This window comes from Trichoderma harzianum, assembly GCF_003025095.1.
Source record: "Trichoderma harzianum CBS 226.95 unplaced genomic scaffold M431scaffold_5, whole genome shotgun sequence".
Taxonomy (NCBI): Eukaryota; Fungi; Ascomycota; class Sordariomycetes; order Hypocreales; family Hypocreaceae; genus Trichoderma; species Trichoderma harzianum.
This window is the reverse complement of record NW_020209253.1, coordinates 989,769-1,005,913: the sequence shown is the minus strand read 5'-3', so window position 1 is coordinate 1,005,913 and position 16,145 is coordinate 989,769. Positions and strand designations below refer to the sequence as shown.

At 50.4% G+C, this 16,145-nt stretch overlaps 8 protein-coding genes across 8 annotated transcripts; 4 read left to right on the top strand and 4 right to left on the bottom strand.

The window, feature by feature from the left end:
* Positions 1-834, top strand: M431DRAFT_83538 (hypothetical protein; the record flags this gene model as incomplete). The annotated part of the gene is made up of 2 exons (XM_024923319.1): positions 1-71; positions 129-834. 2 exons carry the CDS (start codon positions 1-3, stop codon positions 832-834), a joined length of 777 nt encoding a protein of 258 aa, XP_024775306.1.
* A 167-nt stretch (positions 835-1,001) lies between these two features.
* On the bottom strand, positions 1,002-1,685 carry M431DRAFT_83766 (hypothetical protein; the record flags this gene model as incomplete). Its single annotated transcript, XM_024923353.1, has 1 exon — positions 1,002-1,685. One exon carries the CDS (start codon positions 1,683-1,685, stop codon positions 1,002-1,004), a length of 684 nt encoding a protein of 227 aa, XP_024775305.1.
* A 582-nt stretch (positions 1,686-2,267) lies between these two features.
* Positions 2,268-3,353, bottom strand: M431DRAFT_84144 (hypothetical protein; the record flags this gene model as incomplete). The annotated part of the gene is made up of 2 exons (XM_024923398.1): positions 2,268-2,929; positions 2,999-3,353. 2 exons carry the CDS (start codon positions 3,351-3,353, stop codon positions 2,268-2,270), a joined length of 1,017 nt encoding a protein of 338 aa, XP_024775304.1.
* A 324-nt stretch (positions 3,354-3,677) lies between these two features.
* Positions 3,678-5,617, top strand: M431DRAFT_519236 (hypothetical protein). The gene is made up of 2 exons (XM_024920383.1): positions 3,678-3,988; positions 4,047-5,617. The coding sequence occupies exons 1-2, from the start codon at positions 3,847-3,849 to the stop codon at positions 5,321-5,323; spliced, it is 1,419 nt and encodes a 472-aa protein (XP_024775303.1). The 5' UTR covers positions 3,678-3,846; the 3' UTR covers positions 5,324-5,617.
* Positions 5,618-6,640: 1,023 nt separating this feature from the next.
* M431DRAFT_494068 (hypothetical protein) lies at positions 6,641-10,378 on the top strand (the record flags this gene model as incomplete). The annotated part of the gene is made up of 3 exons (XM_024917199.1): positions 6,641-6,783; positions 6,967-10,041; positions 10,090-10,378. 3 exons carry the CDS (start codon positions 6,641-6,643, stop codon positions 10,376-10,378), a joined length of 3,507 nt encoding a protein of 1,168 aa, XP_024775302.1.
* Positions 10,379-11,105: 727 nt separating this feature from the next.
* On the bottom strand, positions 11,106-11,689 carry M431DRAFT_507297 (hypothetical protein). Its single transcript, XM_024918946.1, has one exon. It carries the CDS (start codon positions 11,603-11,605, stop codon positions 11,180-11,182), a length of 426 nt encoding a protein of 141 aa, XP_024775301.1. The 5' UTR covers positions 11,606-11,689; the 3' UTR covers positions 11,106-11,179.
* A 1,755-nt stretch (positions 11,690-13,444) lies between these two features.
* M431DRAFT_405170 (hypothetical protein) lies at positions 13,445-14,007 on the bottom strand. The gene has a single exon (XM_024914898.1). It carries the CDS (start codon positions 13,797-13,799, stop codon positions 13,479-13,481), a length of 321 nt encoding a protein of 106 aa, XP_024775300.1. The 5' UTR covers positions 13,800-14,007; the 3' UTR covers positions 13,445-13,478.
* A 1,007-nt stretch (positions 14,008-15,014) lies between these two features.
* M431DRAFT_494065 (hypothetical protein) lies at positions 15,015-15,806 on the top strand (the record flags this gene model as incomplete). Its single annotated transcript, XM_024917198.1, has 1 exon — positions 15,015-15,806. The coding sequence occupies one exon, from the start codon at positions 15,015-15,017 to the stop codon at positions 15,804-15,806; it is 792 nt and encodes a 263-aa protein (XP_024775299.1).
* Positions 15,807-16,145: the final 339 nt, after the last annotated feature.

The following is a 16,145-nucleotide window of genomic DNA, read 5'->3' as shown; positions in this document are numbered from 1 at the left end:
ATGGACTCGTCATTGCTATCAGCTCACCTCGAGCAAATACAAAGCTCCTGTCAGGGAATTGACTCCCTTCCGTAAGACACAGTGTCGCACCCAAAGACGATAAGAGCTTCAAGTTGACAGCCCGGCAGTTTCCCACCTCCGAAAATCTTCACCAACGCCCTACTATCAAATCACGACATCACAGCCTTGATTCGAGATACCGAGGCCCACGAACGCGCTCTGTTTTCCGTCCCCCCACCGCCCCCTGCCACAGCCGCCGCGACCAAACCCTCAAAATCCGCCGAGAGCGAAATCAAGCCCAAGAACCGCCGACAAACAGTCTTCAATGTCGCTTCGGGAGAGGTAACGACGGGCCCTACAACCCGCGGCGCGCCACATCGACGTACCGCGGTGGCTGCCGTGCTGGGCGGCGAGATGCATGACCAGCTGCGGCGTGGGGAAACAAATCGAAAAGGGGATCTAGATGTCGAGGTATTGCTCCGCGGTGCCGAAAAGCTGTGCGGCGTGTACGAGCTGCCGGGAGCGCGCGAGCGGATCACGGCGTTGCGGGCGAGGCATCGGAATGGGAAAAACACAATGGCTTATTACGAGGCCAAGGTGGCGGAACAGGCTGAGCAGCTGGCAAGCATGAACAAGGACTGGATGGATCAGGGTGAGGACAAGGGGAAAGGACAGGATGAGCCGCAGGACGTGGGCGGGGATGAGTGGACGGAGGATGATTTGAGGAGGGAAGAGGAAGAGACGAGGCAAATGGAGGCAAAGAAGAGGGAGCTGCAAGCCAGACTGAAGTCTATGGAGAAGGATCTCGGAGCTCTGAGAAACATGTACTCGTAGGAGGCGTGATGAGTACTAGTAGACGCATTAGCAGGCAGTGAGAAATAATGATACCCCCTTGTATGAGCATGATATTGAAATAGTCTTCACAAAGCTATAGATATCCCCTCTCTATCCCTGCCTATATATGTGTGTGCTCACCAGCAAAACAGAAATAACCAAAGTCATTACCCTTGAATCTCCGTCTTCTCCTTAGCCTCTTTCGTCTTATACAGCTGCTCAAAAATGGCCGTCACATCATCAGCCCCCTCCACCACAAACTCATCATCAATAAAGATCTTGGGCACGCCCTTCATCCCCAACCTCTCCATCTCCTCCACCTCCCGATCAACCTCCTCCCCACCGCTCCCATCCTCGAGCCACCTCCGCGCCACATCCCGCTCAATGCCCGCCCTCTCCGCCGCGCCGCTCAAGTCGTCAAAGCTCGTAATGTCGCCGCCCTGCTCAAAGAACATCTTCATCATCTCCGTCTGCACTTTATCCTCCAGCTCCCACCCGCCCAGCTCGCGGCCTAGGTGCGACAGCCGGTGCGAGTCGCGCGTGTTGCCGATGCGGCCCGCGAAGGTGAAGCCGAAGCCCTCTTGGTCGCCGAGCTGCGCCATCCGCGCGCGCTTGGCGACTAGGCGGTCGGCGCCGAAGCGCTGCACGGCGATGTCCTGCACTGAGGTCGATTGGCCCTGCGGGATGGACTTGTCGAGCTGGAAGGCGTGCCAGCGGATGGTGAAGGTGGAGGATGAGGCGTTGGGCACGGTCTTCTTGAAGAGAGTGATGGCGCGGTCGATGCGGGCGCGCGCTAGGTAGCAGAAGGGGCAGACGGTGTCGGAAATGATTTTGATGTCGTAGTTTGCCATTGTGTTCTTTCTTTTGGTTGGGTATGTCTTTTGTTGTACTTGTAATCAAATTGGGGGAGATGGTGTTGAGAATTGACTCTTGTCTTGGTATATAGGGAGGTGCTGGCTGCTCTCAAACTGAACTCGTCGATACAAATCTTCGCCCTTATATAACATTTTATGCATCCTATTCTACAAGGGATAAAAAAAGCCTAAACGAGGCTGTGTTTTGCTTTTATTCTCGATTGCGCGTTCGACTCCTTCATGGCGGCGGAAGTCCCTTGATGTCGGCGGAAGTCCGCCGTAGGCAGCGACCAAACAGCAAAAATCCTGAGCGAGAAATAGGGGCGTATTCTACACAGCTCGTCCATTAGTTGCGGAGTGGCACGGCTGGCATTATAAATAAATCATATGTATAGGTACAATATTAAAACTAAGATAGTTTCATAGTGAGGCTGCCTAAATAACTCCGTGTAGAATCATCGCCGTCTAGTGGTTCTGGGGTATCATTTCCTTCTATCCGTTGTGTCCAAAGCATCGTCTTCAAATATGTCATAAGAGCCTCCGCTACCGGCACTTGGCCCTTGTCATATACTGTCGGCATCAAGCGCTCCTCTCCCTTCTTTGCCTCTCCGGCCTATAAGGCTCATGCCGCCGTTTCCGTCTATCTTCTCGGTAAGGCTGAGCGGGCCCGGGCCGGTAGTAATCTCCTCTGGGCCGGTCCAGGCCGCGCTGTGTCAGGGATGCACGCTCACACCGCCCGTGTCCCGGCTCAGGGGCCGAAGAAGAAGCAGATGACGAATCCCTAGGTACAACTGGGTCATACTGTACTGCTCGATCCCAGTCTTCTAGCCTTGTAAATGGGCTCCTAAGCCATGACCGAAGCTCGTGTAAAAACAGCCGTGCGTTGTCTCGGCCAAGAAACTCTGACAGCATGTCCTCTGCCTGGCCGGCACTGCCCATAATATCCACAGTCTTCAAGATTGCAATCAAGTACTCCAGCAAGAACTCGGCGTTGTTTGCTCTTCGCCGCGCCTGGGCTTGATTTCCATCTCCTGGTCGAGCCGTAGACGAGGAAGAGCCAGGTTCATCAGCATTGAGAAACGAGAATACTCGCAGTTCGCGGCGAATCCACATTCGTGCACGGGAAACAAGAGCTTCGTCGGTGCAGAACAGTCTCGGTGTCAGTTCTCGGTAAAGAGAAAGTCGGTTTGAACCGACATGCTTTGAGAATCTCTTGTGTAGATAAACATCGCGCCGGTGTGCTTGGATTCTTTCAGCATCCAGATCATCGGCCGTAATCCTGGGAATCCTCGCTGTCCTCCTTCGAGGACGAAGAAATGACGATCGGTGAGAGTATGTCCGTGTTGAAGATGGTTGTTCAGGTCGCTGTGGCTTGGGCTCAATGACGGTCGTTTCGCGACTTTCAGGGGGTCCTCGGTGCACCTTGGTAACTTCTCTCTTACACAAAGGGCACAGAGGTTTATCATAGAGCCAGTTCAATACGCAAACATAGTCAAAACTGTCGTGTCCACAGGGAACCAGTTCGCAAGCATCGCTAACAGCGTCTAAGCAGATGACGCAGCAGTTGCCATCGCCCAGCTGCTCTCTTGCAGCCACTTCCTGCAAGGTGTTCTGGAGGACTTTGCGCTGTAGTTCATCATTCTCATCAGCCGGTCCGCTTTCCATGGAGGCAGCGCGACGATATTGAGGCTGTCTGGAAAATGCTGCCAAAGAGCGTGGCGAGGATGCAAAAAAGACAAGATGCGAGACATCGATGATGTTGCGGAATCGCTGGATTTCGATTGGCGGGGCGCAGTAGCCCAGCTAGCACAGGGCGTTTAAGCGCCACAGGTGTCGTGATTGGCGCTTCCACAGGGGGGGGCTTTCAGTGGAGTCAGCCTGTAGTGTTTAAGTGCTTCTGCAAGACGCGCTTTTGTGCTAAATTGATGACAAGCAGCGCGCTGCCATTCGCGACTTGCAGTTCCCCACATGACGCTTTTCAACAAAGGAGCTTTCCAGTCTCTCCAACTGCTTCCCTGTCTGCCTCCCTCTTTCGTTCGGTCATTGACAATTTGTTTTCTTTTGGGGCAAAAGATATGTCACTTGTGTTACTATAATCCATCACCTCCCACTCCAGTTGGTGTATACGTTCTCTTGAATTTCCACTACCGAGACTACCATGGACGAGAACCTAAAGAAAGAGTACGAAGCTAGAGCTCAGAAAGTGCGAGCAGACCTGAAGCAATGGGAGGCAGACTGGGCAAAGTCACATGGCGGGAAGAAGCCGGGGAGAGAGGACATCAAGAATACTCCCATCATAGGTGCGTTTACAGCTCGACAATCCTTCAATATGAATTGAGGTCGCTAATCCTGCAAAAGCCCAGAAATACAAAGACTATAATAAGCTCCGCGATATAATAGCTGGGAAATTAGTCCCTCCTCCAGACACCTCTATATCCAAGCAGAAACACGAGAAGCGTATATCGGACGGCGCACCAGTTGGAACTCCTATGAAGCGAGCAAAGCATGCCGAGACCCCTTCGAAGCGATTGGCTCCAAACGGCGAGGAATATATGAACAGTCCGGCCATCTCTAGAAAGCTATTTAGCCCAGCGCCAGTAACGTCCATTGGACCGACACCTCAACGGGATGGGAAAGTACTTGGTTTATTTGATTTACTGGTGGAAAGGGAGTTCAAAAGCCCAATGAAGGGGGCGAGCAACACAACCAGTTCCCTGGCAACCCCCAGTAAGCACAGAAGCAGCTTATATGAGGATGCTGCAGCCAACCTTGGCCGTACTCCAACCTCCACGAGCAAACGAAGACTGTTTTCAACACCAATGAAGAAGAGAGATGGGCAAAATACGGTCGGAACGCCTTCGTCCGTATCGAAACTGCAATTCGACACTCCTGCGTTTCTAAAGAGACATTCACTCCCGACACTAGACGAAAACACAACGTTTGATGCCCCACCTCTAAGGCTACCGCGGAAGTCTTTGGTTCGTGGTTTGAGCGAAATAGTAGCCAGCCTTCGGAAAGTCGAAGAAGATGTGCTGGACGATGATCTCGAGGCGCTACGTGAGGCTGAGGCCGACGCTGAAGCAGAATCCAGAGGTCCAATTCAGCTTCATGTTAAGCCGCAAAAGCAAGAACCAAAGCAAGACATACTGGAACCGGATAGCCAAGCTAAACAGCTGCCATTGGGTGGATTTGATGATGAAGGAATGTACGACAGCCCTACAGAAGACGCTATAGACCGGGACGGGCGACCTTTGAAGGTATTCAAGAAGAAGGGCCAGAAGCGAACAACACGACGAGTCAACATGAGGCCAGTTCGAACCAAACGGCCGACGAACGTGGCAGAGGGCAATGAAAGCGGTGCGGAGGGGGACGAAGACGATACCGTTGCAGAAACACAGACTCAGACGGGCAGGTCAGATATCGCAGGCGAATCTGACGGCGAGTTTATAGACGGAGACGAAGACGATACCCCACACACAAAGGCTAAAAAGCCCGCCAAGGAGGAAGGAGTGGTAAAGAAGACGACCCGCAAGGTGAACCAGCTGGCACATGCAAACTTTCACAGGCTGAAGCTGCGTAACCATGGTGCCAAGGGCGGTCCAGGCTATAACAGCCGATTCAGAAGAAGGAGATGAAGCTGCAGGGAGAATGGGTGAGCAATATTTGGGATCAAACGGAAGAGTAAGATATATTATGACATGGGTTGTGGCTGGAAATGCATACCGGGCGTTCTTCAGGATGGAATCAGTAAATACGCTTGGGAGATGTTGGAATCAAGAGCGATATGTTTGTGTTTAGACGACCTATGTTGGCCTTTAGTAATCCTATTAGATAACGGATGAAGTCAAATCCTGACAATCAAGGCTAGCCTTCGCCAATCGAGTGTGAAGTTGTTGTCTTCTACTTCTTATTATAACAATCGGACGCCGAGTCACTGGAGTGCTAAGTAGCTCCTCTCCCTGTAATAATCTAGATAATCTGTCTATCCATCATTCAGCTTATTGTGATGTTGCGAACAAAAGCCCAGATATCAATGTCTTTCCAGAATGGGTACTTAGAATGAATATACTTAAAGGTTCGGCTCTTTTCATTTAATTCTTTCTTTTGTTCTATATTGAGTTTCTTTATTCTTCTTTAGTCTCCCTCATTCTTTTTTCTTCGTACTCTTTTTTCCTTTTCTTGCAAACAAAGCCCACCACCCAAAGCGCTTAGGTCCCAAACTAGGCTATAATGCAACAAAGGCACTCTCTTCCTTTTCACACAAACACAATACTGCACCTCTTTGTTCTTAAGCGCTCCTTCGTTTTCTTTTGTGCTTTCTTTATTATCAGCTTCTTTTGATACAAGACTTTCTTCACAGCCGCTTTTCTTTTTTCTGCTTCGCTTACTCATGTTGCATTCTAAGCTGTGATAGCATCCTTTTCTTTCTTCCTAGTTTTGTACGGGTTCTTGTTCTTTGCCAGAGATCTCTGTATTTCTATCTTCTCTTCTCCCCTCTTTTTTGAATATGGTTCTCCTTGATCTGTCATCTCGCTAGAGCAGTTGGTAACCAGGCCGACCTGTTATTTCGACTCGCCTCTTGTCGCCTGCCACTCAACGCAGCTGGCTGGCACTGCTGCCAACAGCTGGCAAAATTCTGCTGTGCTACGAGCTCAATATAAATTCTTCTTCTATGCCCTTCTTCTCTGCTCAAACAAAATTACCCAGTCATCCTTTGTTTGTTTACATTTTTGCCCGCGCTCATTGTTGGTGGGATTTTTGATACAACTTTAGGAGTGCGATTCACGTTTTCTTCGTTTGCTTTCCGGGTTATTCGTTGGAGTTACTTGACGACATTTGGAGTTTTGTTTGATTTCATTGGGTCATCATCGCGTCTAGACCTTAATCGATTTACCTATTTGCTAATTGTCAACAAATTTTGCTGTCTTGAGTTGCTTTTGCTACGAAACAGGATGGAGGGCGACGTATCCTCTCAAGATCCTCGGGAATTCTTTGCTCTTACGACCACCAGCACAACAACAATCCGTTCATGGCGTGCTACCGTTATGAATCTCAACGAAACCGGGCGTCCATCAACACCATCTCCTAGCTCCAAGTCAGTACAGCATACAGAGTCAACGGAAGGATCTCTCGATCAACCCACGTCTAAATTCGCATCGCCAGCATCGTTACCTTCCACCATCAAAGATTCTGAGACAACCAATTCATTGTCGAACAGCCCCTGCAGTAGTATTCGCTCAGCGTTAATTAAGTCCTTCTCTTCAACCACTCCCTTGAGTGTTGATGTACCAGAATGCGTCTTAGTTGTACCAAAATCTTGCTATGAAGACTTTCCGCCTCCTGAAGACATGCCCATTTTGTCAGAGCGGAAGGCCATTCAAGCTCTGTCTCTAATCACGGCGGAACGCGGTCAAAGTTTCTCTGAGATACAGTTGGACGAGTTTGCGATATACATCGATAGGGACAAATTCCCAGAAGAGATGCGATCTTTGCATCAACTACATACCAAAATAGGACACAGCAGTTTCTATTTTGACGGCATTATCAGCATTGGCCATACCAAATTTTATGTGCGCCGTGTCCCTGTAGCTGCTGTTCCCATTGGCAACTACAACTCAATTTCAAAACATACCGTGCGAGACAATATCTGGCTTCAATCACCTTTGAGTCATAAAATGTCGCTATTTTACAAACTGGGGAAGCCAGCCAAGGAGTATGCAAGATTCTTCTACCCCTTTCTATGGGTAGCCGATTTGGCAAAGCATTTTGTAGACTTTCTCTGCATAATGGAGGAAAACAAACGCAGCGTCTCCATTCATCATTTTCGATCGACCTTTGCCGCATGGTTGAAGGAGAGCCACGGGAGATCGCCAGATTTTACTGAGTGGCTTAATCAATACCCGAGCGATGACTACCGAACTTCAATAGCCGCCAACATAGGATTCCTCCACAAAGAGACTTTGGGCGTGTTAGATCATCACAAGGCTTACTCTCATGCCATTTGGGCCGAGATTTGGGAATTTCAGGCGTTCAAGAGGAGTCCTCCGAAGATCGAGATTGCGAATCCCCCAACTATTGTCACGCAATATATTTACGACTGTTTCAAGCACCTTGCATTTGGAGATCGCCTTCAAGTTGTTCCTTTAAGCTTAAAGACCAAGACGCTCCGAAATGGCTTAATTCGACAAAGGCATTTGGAGTTTCCGTCAAAACTTCACCAGTCGACCAAACCACTCTCTACAGCTGCAAAGGCCCGCATTGCGAATATTCGGCCAGGCGATACAATATCAACTCATCGCGATGACGCTGCATCCGGCACATTGTGGAAACGAGAGCTATCTGAAGGTTTCGCTGATGTAGACCGATGGTTTGCACTAGTACAATCTGTTCATGTAAACAAGAAAGGGATGCGAACGTTTGATGTGATTTGGTACTACCAACCCGTGGACACTCTTTGTGGTCTGATGAAGTACCCGTGGAAAAATGAGCTCTTTCTCTCGGATCACTGTTCTTGCGCCGAGACGTCAAAGATTGACGAAAGCGAAGTACTCGGCGTTCATGATGTGGATTTCTGGGGTACATCTACCACAACTGCGGAACTCTTCTGTCGACAAACATATCTCCAAGAAAGCAGAAGGTGGGTGACTCTAGACGAAACTCATCTTCAATGCTGTCATACCTCGCCGTTCCCGTTGGAAAGCCATTCGTTGAAGGTTAAATCGGGAAATACATATCTGCTTCATTTGGACTTGGAGAGTTCCTTTTCGGAACCTTGTGAGTTCATAAGCTCTGTTGGAGCAGGTGGACGCAGAGTTTATCAATTCAGGAGACTGTTGCGCCGGCATCAAGTTGACCCAAATGCTCGGGATGCTCGGCCAAACGAGCTTATATACAGCGAGCAAACTTGCAAGGTCAGCAGAGATCAAATCCTGGGCCCATGTTCTGTAAGGTTCTTTCGAGATGGCGATAAGATTCCTACGCCGTATGACCATGACGGCACGGGAAATCTCTTTTATATCACGCACCATCAAATCACCGCTGACGGAGTCTGCATACCGCTAAAGGAATCTCCAATTTCCCTACATCAAGGCTTTGATCCACTCCAAGAGTTGCAAAAGCTTCGTGGACTCGATCTGTTCTGTGGAGGGGGCAATTTTGGCAGAGGCCTTGAAGACGGCGGAGGTATCGAGATGAAATGGGCAAACGATTATGACGCCAAAGCCATACATACGTACATGGCCAATGTCAAGAAGCCTGAGAACGTTCACCCTTTCCTCGGCTCAATTGATGACTTACAGCTCTCTGCTATCCAGGGCCAGTTTGCAGATAATGTGCCTCGTATTGGAGACGTTGACTTTGTGTCGGGCGGCAGCCCCTGTCCTGGCTTCTCTCGTTTAACCAACGACAAGACTACGGCAGCACAGCGGAAGAATCAGTCTCTTGTTGCGGCCTTTGCATCATTTGTGGATCTTTATCGGCCAAAATACGGCGTCCTGGAGAATGTACTGGGGATGATACACAAGAAGGAGAGCCGAGATCAAGATGTCTTCAGCCAGCTCATTTGCTCCTTAGTTGGCCTGGGCTACCAGACGCAGTTTTTCTTTTTGGATGCATCATCCTGCGGGTCTCCGCAACCCAGACCTCGCATATTTGTTGTCTTTGCCGCTCCAGGGCTTGAACTGCCAAGAAAGCCAGTGCAAACACATTCCCATCCCCCCAAAACTCGGGCGATTGGAATTGGATGGTTGCCCAATGGCCAGCACATGGCAACTCGAGAGATGCCTGCAGCTACTCCATTCAAGTACATCTCAGCAGAAGAAGCGACGGCCGACTTGCCACCCATTCACGATGCCAAGCCTGATATATGTATTTCCTATCCTGATCACCGCTCGACCTCCAGTCTAACGAAGATGATGCGGGCTCGAATCTCGGTCATCCCAGTGCGGCCGTGGGGTATGAGTTTTGCGCAAGCTTGGTACGGGGAGGACAAAGCAAAGGCCGGCTCGGGCACGATGACTGCCGCTGAGCGCGAGCTGTTTTCTGGGACGAGTGATGAGACAGACATATCAAAGCAGCCATTGTCGATGCAGCCCCAGTCAACTGCATACGGAAGAATGTTTCCAAATAGGCTGTTTAACACGGTCACGACCAGACCGACGACGAACGATGCAAAGAACGGGCGACTATTACATTGGCGAGAAAACAGACTTATAAGCGTCATGGAGGCACGCAGAGCGCAGGGTTTCCGCGATGAAGACGTTCTACTCGGCGATCCATTGGTGCAGTATAGAATCGTCGGCAACAGTGTTGCAAGGCAAGTTGCCGTTGCGCTTGGTGTAAAGTTTCGCGAAGCGTGGGTGACGAGTCTGAAGAGGAACAGGGAACTTGAGCGTGCAAGCAGCCGAGGTGCTGAAGTTGATGACTTTACAGAGGATCGGGTCACTTTCGAGACTATTGCGATAAATGATAGAAAGGGCACATCGGCAAAACAGTTCAAGGCCTTGACGATTAGAACACAGAGCACTAGGGGCTTGACATCGTCGATAAGTAGAGATGAGATGCGAGCAAGCGGCAGAAGGGTATCTACACAGGTCCAAGAGACGCCTGCGAGGAATAAACGTTCACGTTCGACTAGCTTAGTTGTGGAGATACCCCAGTTTTCGAAAAGAAGAAAGCTGAATACGATCTGAATATTATGTGCTGGTTATTTTCTATGTAGCTTGGCGTTGGAGAATTCTGCGGTAGAGAGTTGATGAATTAATTTAGGGATATACTTTCAGGTAGCTGCTGAGGGTAACATGTACACGTCTGTATCGCACAATACGAATAATTAAGCAAAGACTCACATCTCTCCAATTATGAACGACGGAATATTCTGAACCATATGTGCTATAGCCATCACAAGCATGTTGTTGCAGGGTAATTACGAGCCGATTCAAAACACCAAACATTGATTGTACTATACAGTACAGTATGAACCTCTCGGCATCCTTTATCCTTGAGAGTATTGCCTAAATAGAATCCTTGTCCCACAAAAAACGACCTGTCAACTTGACAAACTGGATGAGATCTACGGGAATACCTCGACACGATGTGCATCGGGAAATGCTCATTTACGAGGTTGTCATTTAGCCTTGTCTGGGTTACTAAGCGCTTGGAGAGGGAGCAAGCATCAGACAAGGATGTCTGTAATTAAAGTACCGCGTGAGTAGCCTTGCCGTATTTCATCAGAGACAAGCTTACTTGTACATACATACAGAACGATACTTGTTCGTGTATGAGTGGTACACGAAGGATGCGGGCTCTCACCGGCATATCATTTTCTTACTCGTGCGTGTACAGAGTCTACGTGGTTGCATTTCTAAGCCAGTCATGTAAGACTGACCGACTCCAAACATCGTCAACATGCCCGCCAAGGGATCCTGATCATTACCGACGACGCCACGAACAACTGCATGCACGGCTCGTCCCCCTGGTAAGCAAGCCATGGGCTATTTTATTTTAAGGCACAGCCAGCCACGACTCCGAGCATCGAACCCGAGAAACCGGCTCTCGGCTCTCAAACGGGCGAAGAAAAAAGGACCGAAACTGAAGCAAGCTCTCGAGGGACGATCGACGAACGACTTGTTTCGGACGATGGCCATCTCCTTCACGGGCTTTCGTCTCATCTGCCAGTGCACTGCATGTTGAGCTAACCTCGGCGCTGCTTTGTCAATTTCCCCATCGGGGATGCTTTCGCGCTGGGATCTGGTGCTAGCTCTGACGTATCGACAGGACACCTGGTCAAACATGCGGCGGGTTGGCGATATTACCGAAGCCGTGTCTCCATATTGGACGGCAAGCAAATAGTTTCTGCTATACGCCTGGCGCGCTACATGTCTTGGCAGCCAGCCGAATAACCAAGGACGGAGGAGCATGAAGCAAAGGATGAGAAGCAAGAACAAAGAGACAGAGACAGATAAGGCAGCGAAACAGCACCTGCGAGTAGGAGCAAAAGCTACGGTGCTTACTTGGGCACTACTAACCCTCGCATGCACACACACATGGTGATTTGCAACACGCATGTCCGCATTGCATGTGCGTCCCGGACTGATGGGTAAGCTAAGCTGAGGTCTCTGCCCCTGCCCCTGCCCCTTGTCCCTTGTCCCTGTCGCTTCAGAGCTCAATCTGCGACCTCTAGCAGGAAAAAGCAATGACGGGGGTGGTCACGCATGCAAAAACTAGAAATGTCAACTCCATGGGGTAATTTGACGCGGGCCTGGGCACGAATCGGCGCCATCCTCGGTGTTGCGAGCGATGTGACTGGACATATTCAGGCTCCGCGCGACATGCCAGTACCAGTACAGCTTCACATGCTTTCTTCTTCTTTTTCTTTCCGTCTTTTTTCTTACTGTATATCGTCTTTTCGTGAATATTACCTAGCACTTATTAGCCGGCCGGTCCCGCAACGAAGAGATCCCGTCTTGTCCCCCCTGTTTGCGCCGGCGAATTGCGGAAAGTCCCTTGAGCCAACTTTTGGGGCGAGTTTCACCGAGGGCGGCACACGGGCTGTAGCTTGAAAGAGGCTGTGATTTTCTGTTACCCCTCACGACAACTTTATATGCCGCGTCGCACGAACGGTGTGTCTGAAGGAAGATGCTACCCAGGAGTGGTAGTTAATATCCTCTGGGCATGATGGTGTGCCCGGAGCAATACGACCTTGTTTGTGTGTGCAAAGTACTTTGAATACGTACTCCGGGCTCGGGATACAGATTTGAAGACTACAAAATGCTACTCTATCCGTGAACAAGTACTGTAATAAGTTGTGTCTAATAGAAAACAGAAATGGAAATCCTTAGTAGCTAAAGTGGGCGCCGGATCCGTGAGGACCCGGTGGCCGAAAGTATTGCAATCCCGCCGCCACGTGGGCGACACGGACCGGCATCGGCCTAGAAAAAAAGACAAAGAACAAGGCTATATCCGTCGGTGCGAGAAGGGGAAAAGGGAAGCCTGGCTCTTTGTGCGATTATTCCATGTTACTACCTGGTTGTACTCGTACAGTAATACTCGTAGATGACTGCCGCTAGTACTGTAGCAAACTCGTACAAGTAAGACGAAAACGAAGATGGCTTCATCGTGCCACCCCGGCCTGGCCCCATGTCAGGAACCCGAGTCGTGGTTGGCAAGCGAGCGCGCAAATCGACGTCGCCAAGTTTCCGAAAGTACCGACAGGGAGCGGAAACTACATGTACCTGACAAACCACAGGGAACCTGGCAGTGCTAATATCACAGCGCCTTGAGATGCAATTTTGTTGCCTGCATGTCAGTCAGGCTTCAAGAGGCCGCTTCTCTATGATGCCATCGGGCTGCAAGTGCATGTATACGAAGTACCCAGGTACGTAGCCGCGACAGGGGAGACAAAGATGGCATTTCGTGTATTCGATATTCTCCATTTGGTAGTCTGCATCGGTACTGCTCAGGCACTCGGAGGTACATGTGCTTGTTTTTGTTTGCTCCCCGGTCCCTCTATTTAGTCGTCTTACTGTATCACTTTAGCCTCGACTTTGGCTGTAGCTTTGCATCATCTGCTGACTTGATAGCTGCACGTACGAGTGGCAGCTTTAGTAGAAAAAGGACTTGGAACGTGGTAGAATCCTTAGTACCTTTGTACCTTATTTTGAGCTGGATATTAGCCGGCTAGATCTGCAGGTACGGGGTTTCTGTTACCGAAGGAGCGCCTGCCAGGCGTGCATGTGAGCTTCAGGCTATTGCATGGTTGACAGAGAGCCGCTACTTTAGAACACATGCACATCACGCGCTGCAGACAAGTACCGGCCAAGACCCTTCTTGTTGTTGCCTGAGGCGGAGAAAGTCGAGGAACACCGCAGAGAGAGTGTCGCAGCTCTTTTTCTCTCCCCATCTCCTCTCCCTCCTTTCTGTTTTCTGGGTTTGACTAGGGCCTGACTGAAGGCAAACACAAACACTTCCCAACGGCTCCTCTGCCTGCTTCTCCAAAAGATTGCCACAAATAACAAGTACAGAACAGACGGCGCACGAGACAGTCTCCAAAAAAAAGACGAAAAGATGGGGGCGATGGAGCCACGCTTTTGAAACCGGCAACGATTCGGGCATGGCCGACACCTCAATGCGTCGGATCGCTCTTCTTACGCCCAGAGAAGCAACGAGCACTTGTTCGTAGCACGAGCACTACTGCTAGCACCATGTGCGGGTACCATACGGAATGAAGTACCGAGTAGGCATTCATTTTACTTCCAAGTTGCTATTGAGAAGCTACAATACTCCGTACGGAAGAAAAGAACTAGCCATGTCACTCTAAAGTATTCTGTCCGCCGAAAGAAAGCTCGATACTATTACTGTCCGATGCCAAGCGTTGGGATGGAATCAAGACTTGGGGAGCCAACTGTGATCCAAAAGGCTTACACATGGGCCAGTAGCAGGGGCCCGATGCCTCCCGATGAGCCTCGAATCTTGTGAGCACTGCTCGACTGCTGCACACGGACAAGGCGAAAGTGAATCAATGCGACAATCAACTTTCTACTCGTACAAGCACAGCCTTTGATCGTGGGAAATACTCTTTGTGGCCTTCCGAACCCGACTCCGCATTGTATGGGGCAGTTAGTTGCAGGGTCTTGCTGGACCAACGGCAACTAACACTAACCTTTGGCCCTCCACTTCCTTTTCTTTCTGGAATCTGGCAAGGAACGTTTGGTACGGCGACCGGGACCTCGGGAGTAAGGAGACAGTCGCACCGTATTGCCACTAAGGCTGGCTGTACGAGTTTGGCCATCTGGCTAAAAGCATGTTGCCGGCACAGTTTCGCCTCGCACGGAGTTAATGCAGCCCGATGGAGTCGAGCTCTCTTACAGGCATGCCATGCCATGCTTCTGCCACTTCCTGTTTTTTTGCTTGCCCGTGCGTTTTGTGCGTTTTCCCGTGCCTGAGCTGGGCGGACCCCCCGGCTTCTGCCTCTTGGCCGCAGCAACTTTACTCATTGCCGTGCCCTCGCTTGCTGGTTAAACGTGTTGAATGATTACTCGATCATGCATGGCGGCTCATGAAACTCGAATCTTCTTCCAGCTACAACAAAGTATGGAGAACCGGCTGCCCTCTCATTAAATAGGGTTCAATGCAATGGCCAGATTTACCTTGGTTGGGCAAAGACGACCAAGGAGAGTTTGAGCGAAACCACACTCTGGCGCCTTTAGAGGCCGGAACGGTCCCCTACTCGGCCGTACCACCTGGGCTGGAGCAGCACAACGGTCGGTGCCGTTGTCGTGCGTCGGGCATGTGAGAGGGAACAATTACTCGCCAGAAAGGCATTGTGGAATGGGTAGAGGGGAGGAGGTTAGGTTGATGCCGGATGAGATGTCGACAGCATCGAGTATGGAGCACCAAGTCCGAGAATGGAGTGCGAGAATGGAGCACGCACATGCTGTGCCATTTGTGGGAGCTCACGCACACCATCCTGTATCCCGTCTTGAGATTCCATTGCAGGAACAAGGACCGGCTGTCGCCGCCTTGCAAGTGAGCCGGGCTGCGCCTTCTTTCCAAGCCCGGTCGGTTGATTTCGATCCGATGAGTTCGTCCTGCAAGACTGCTACTGCCGTAACTGGCCATGACCAGCATGGGTATCACCTCTCATGCAGCATCATCACTCGTGCTATACAGCAAGGCAAAGACAAGGCAAGGCAAGGCGAGGCAGGCCAGGGCCAGGATACTGCCGTCATCGTTGGCCTTGAGCTTGACAAGAAATCGAGTCGCACAAAGTACCTGCCAGGTACCCACGTCGTACCACATTCAACTTGTCGCTGCTGCGGCTTGTTTTATGGCTTGCTGCTTGTGCTTGTGGTCTCCACTGCAAGCGCCCAGACCCCGTCCCTAATCAATCAAGACTGCCGGCCCTGCTCGCACCAAAATAGCGAGCCTCCTTCAATCGAAAGGCACCGGCATCTCATTTTCTTTTTCTGCCAGTTGCTCCTGGAGAGCTCCCCAAGCTTACCGGGATCCCGTCACTCCTCTTTTTCCTTTTTCTACTTCGTCCCATCCATTCCCGTCTCTCTCTTTCTCTTCCATTGTCACATCCAACGCATTGGGCCTCGCCGGCTTCGACGGAATTGACCTCTGTTGCTTTTCTTCTAGGCCTTGGCTACTTCTTCCAGCACCCAAGCTGTCGACTCAGTTTTTTATTTTTACTTTTAATTTTTCCCGTCAACTCTCCAGGTCACGAGATTGCCGTTTTCGACGCTTCTCACACAACCCCACACACTACGCGAGACGGGGCCCTGGACGTGTGTTTGAGAAGTCTGTTTCTGTATTGAGTATCCAAGAGACCGTGTCTCAGAACAAGAGTGAGACCCAACGAAGCGGCGAAACCTGAACGGCCCTGCAGCTGGACGCACTGGGTGGCGACTGCGACTTACATCGACGCTGGCCGGGCGCTTTTTTTTTATGACCAGT

Bases quoted from the DNA above. Each gene is read 5' to 3' on its own strand.
- M431DRAFT_519236 (XM_024920383.1), top strand. From the start codon at position 3,847: ATGGACGAGAACCTAAAGAAAGAGTACGAAGCTAGAGCTCAGAAAGTG. The intron at 3,989-4,046 runs GTGCGTTTACAG...ATCCTGCAAAAG, and splicing joins CAAGAATACTCCCATCATAG to CCCAGAAATACAAAGACTAT.
- M431DRAFT_507297 (XM_024918946.1), bottom strand. From the start codon at position 11,605: ATGCTCCTCCGTCCTTGGTTATTCGGCTGGCTGCCAAGACATGTAGCG.
- M431DRAFT_405170 (XM_024914898.1), bottom strand. From the start codon at position 13,799: ATGCCCGAATCGTTGCCGGTTTCAAAAGCGTGGCTCCATCGCCCCCAT.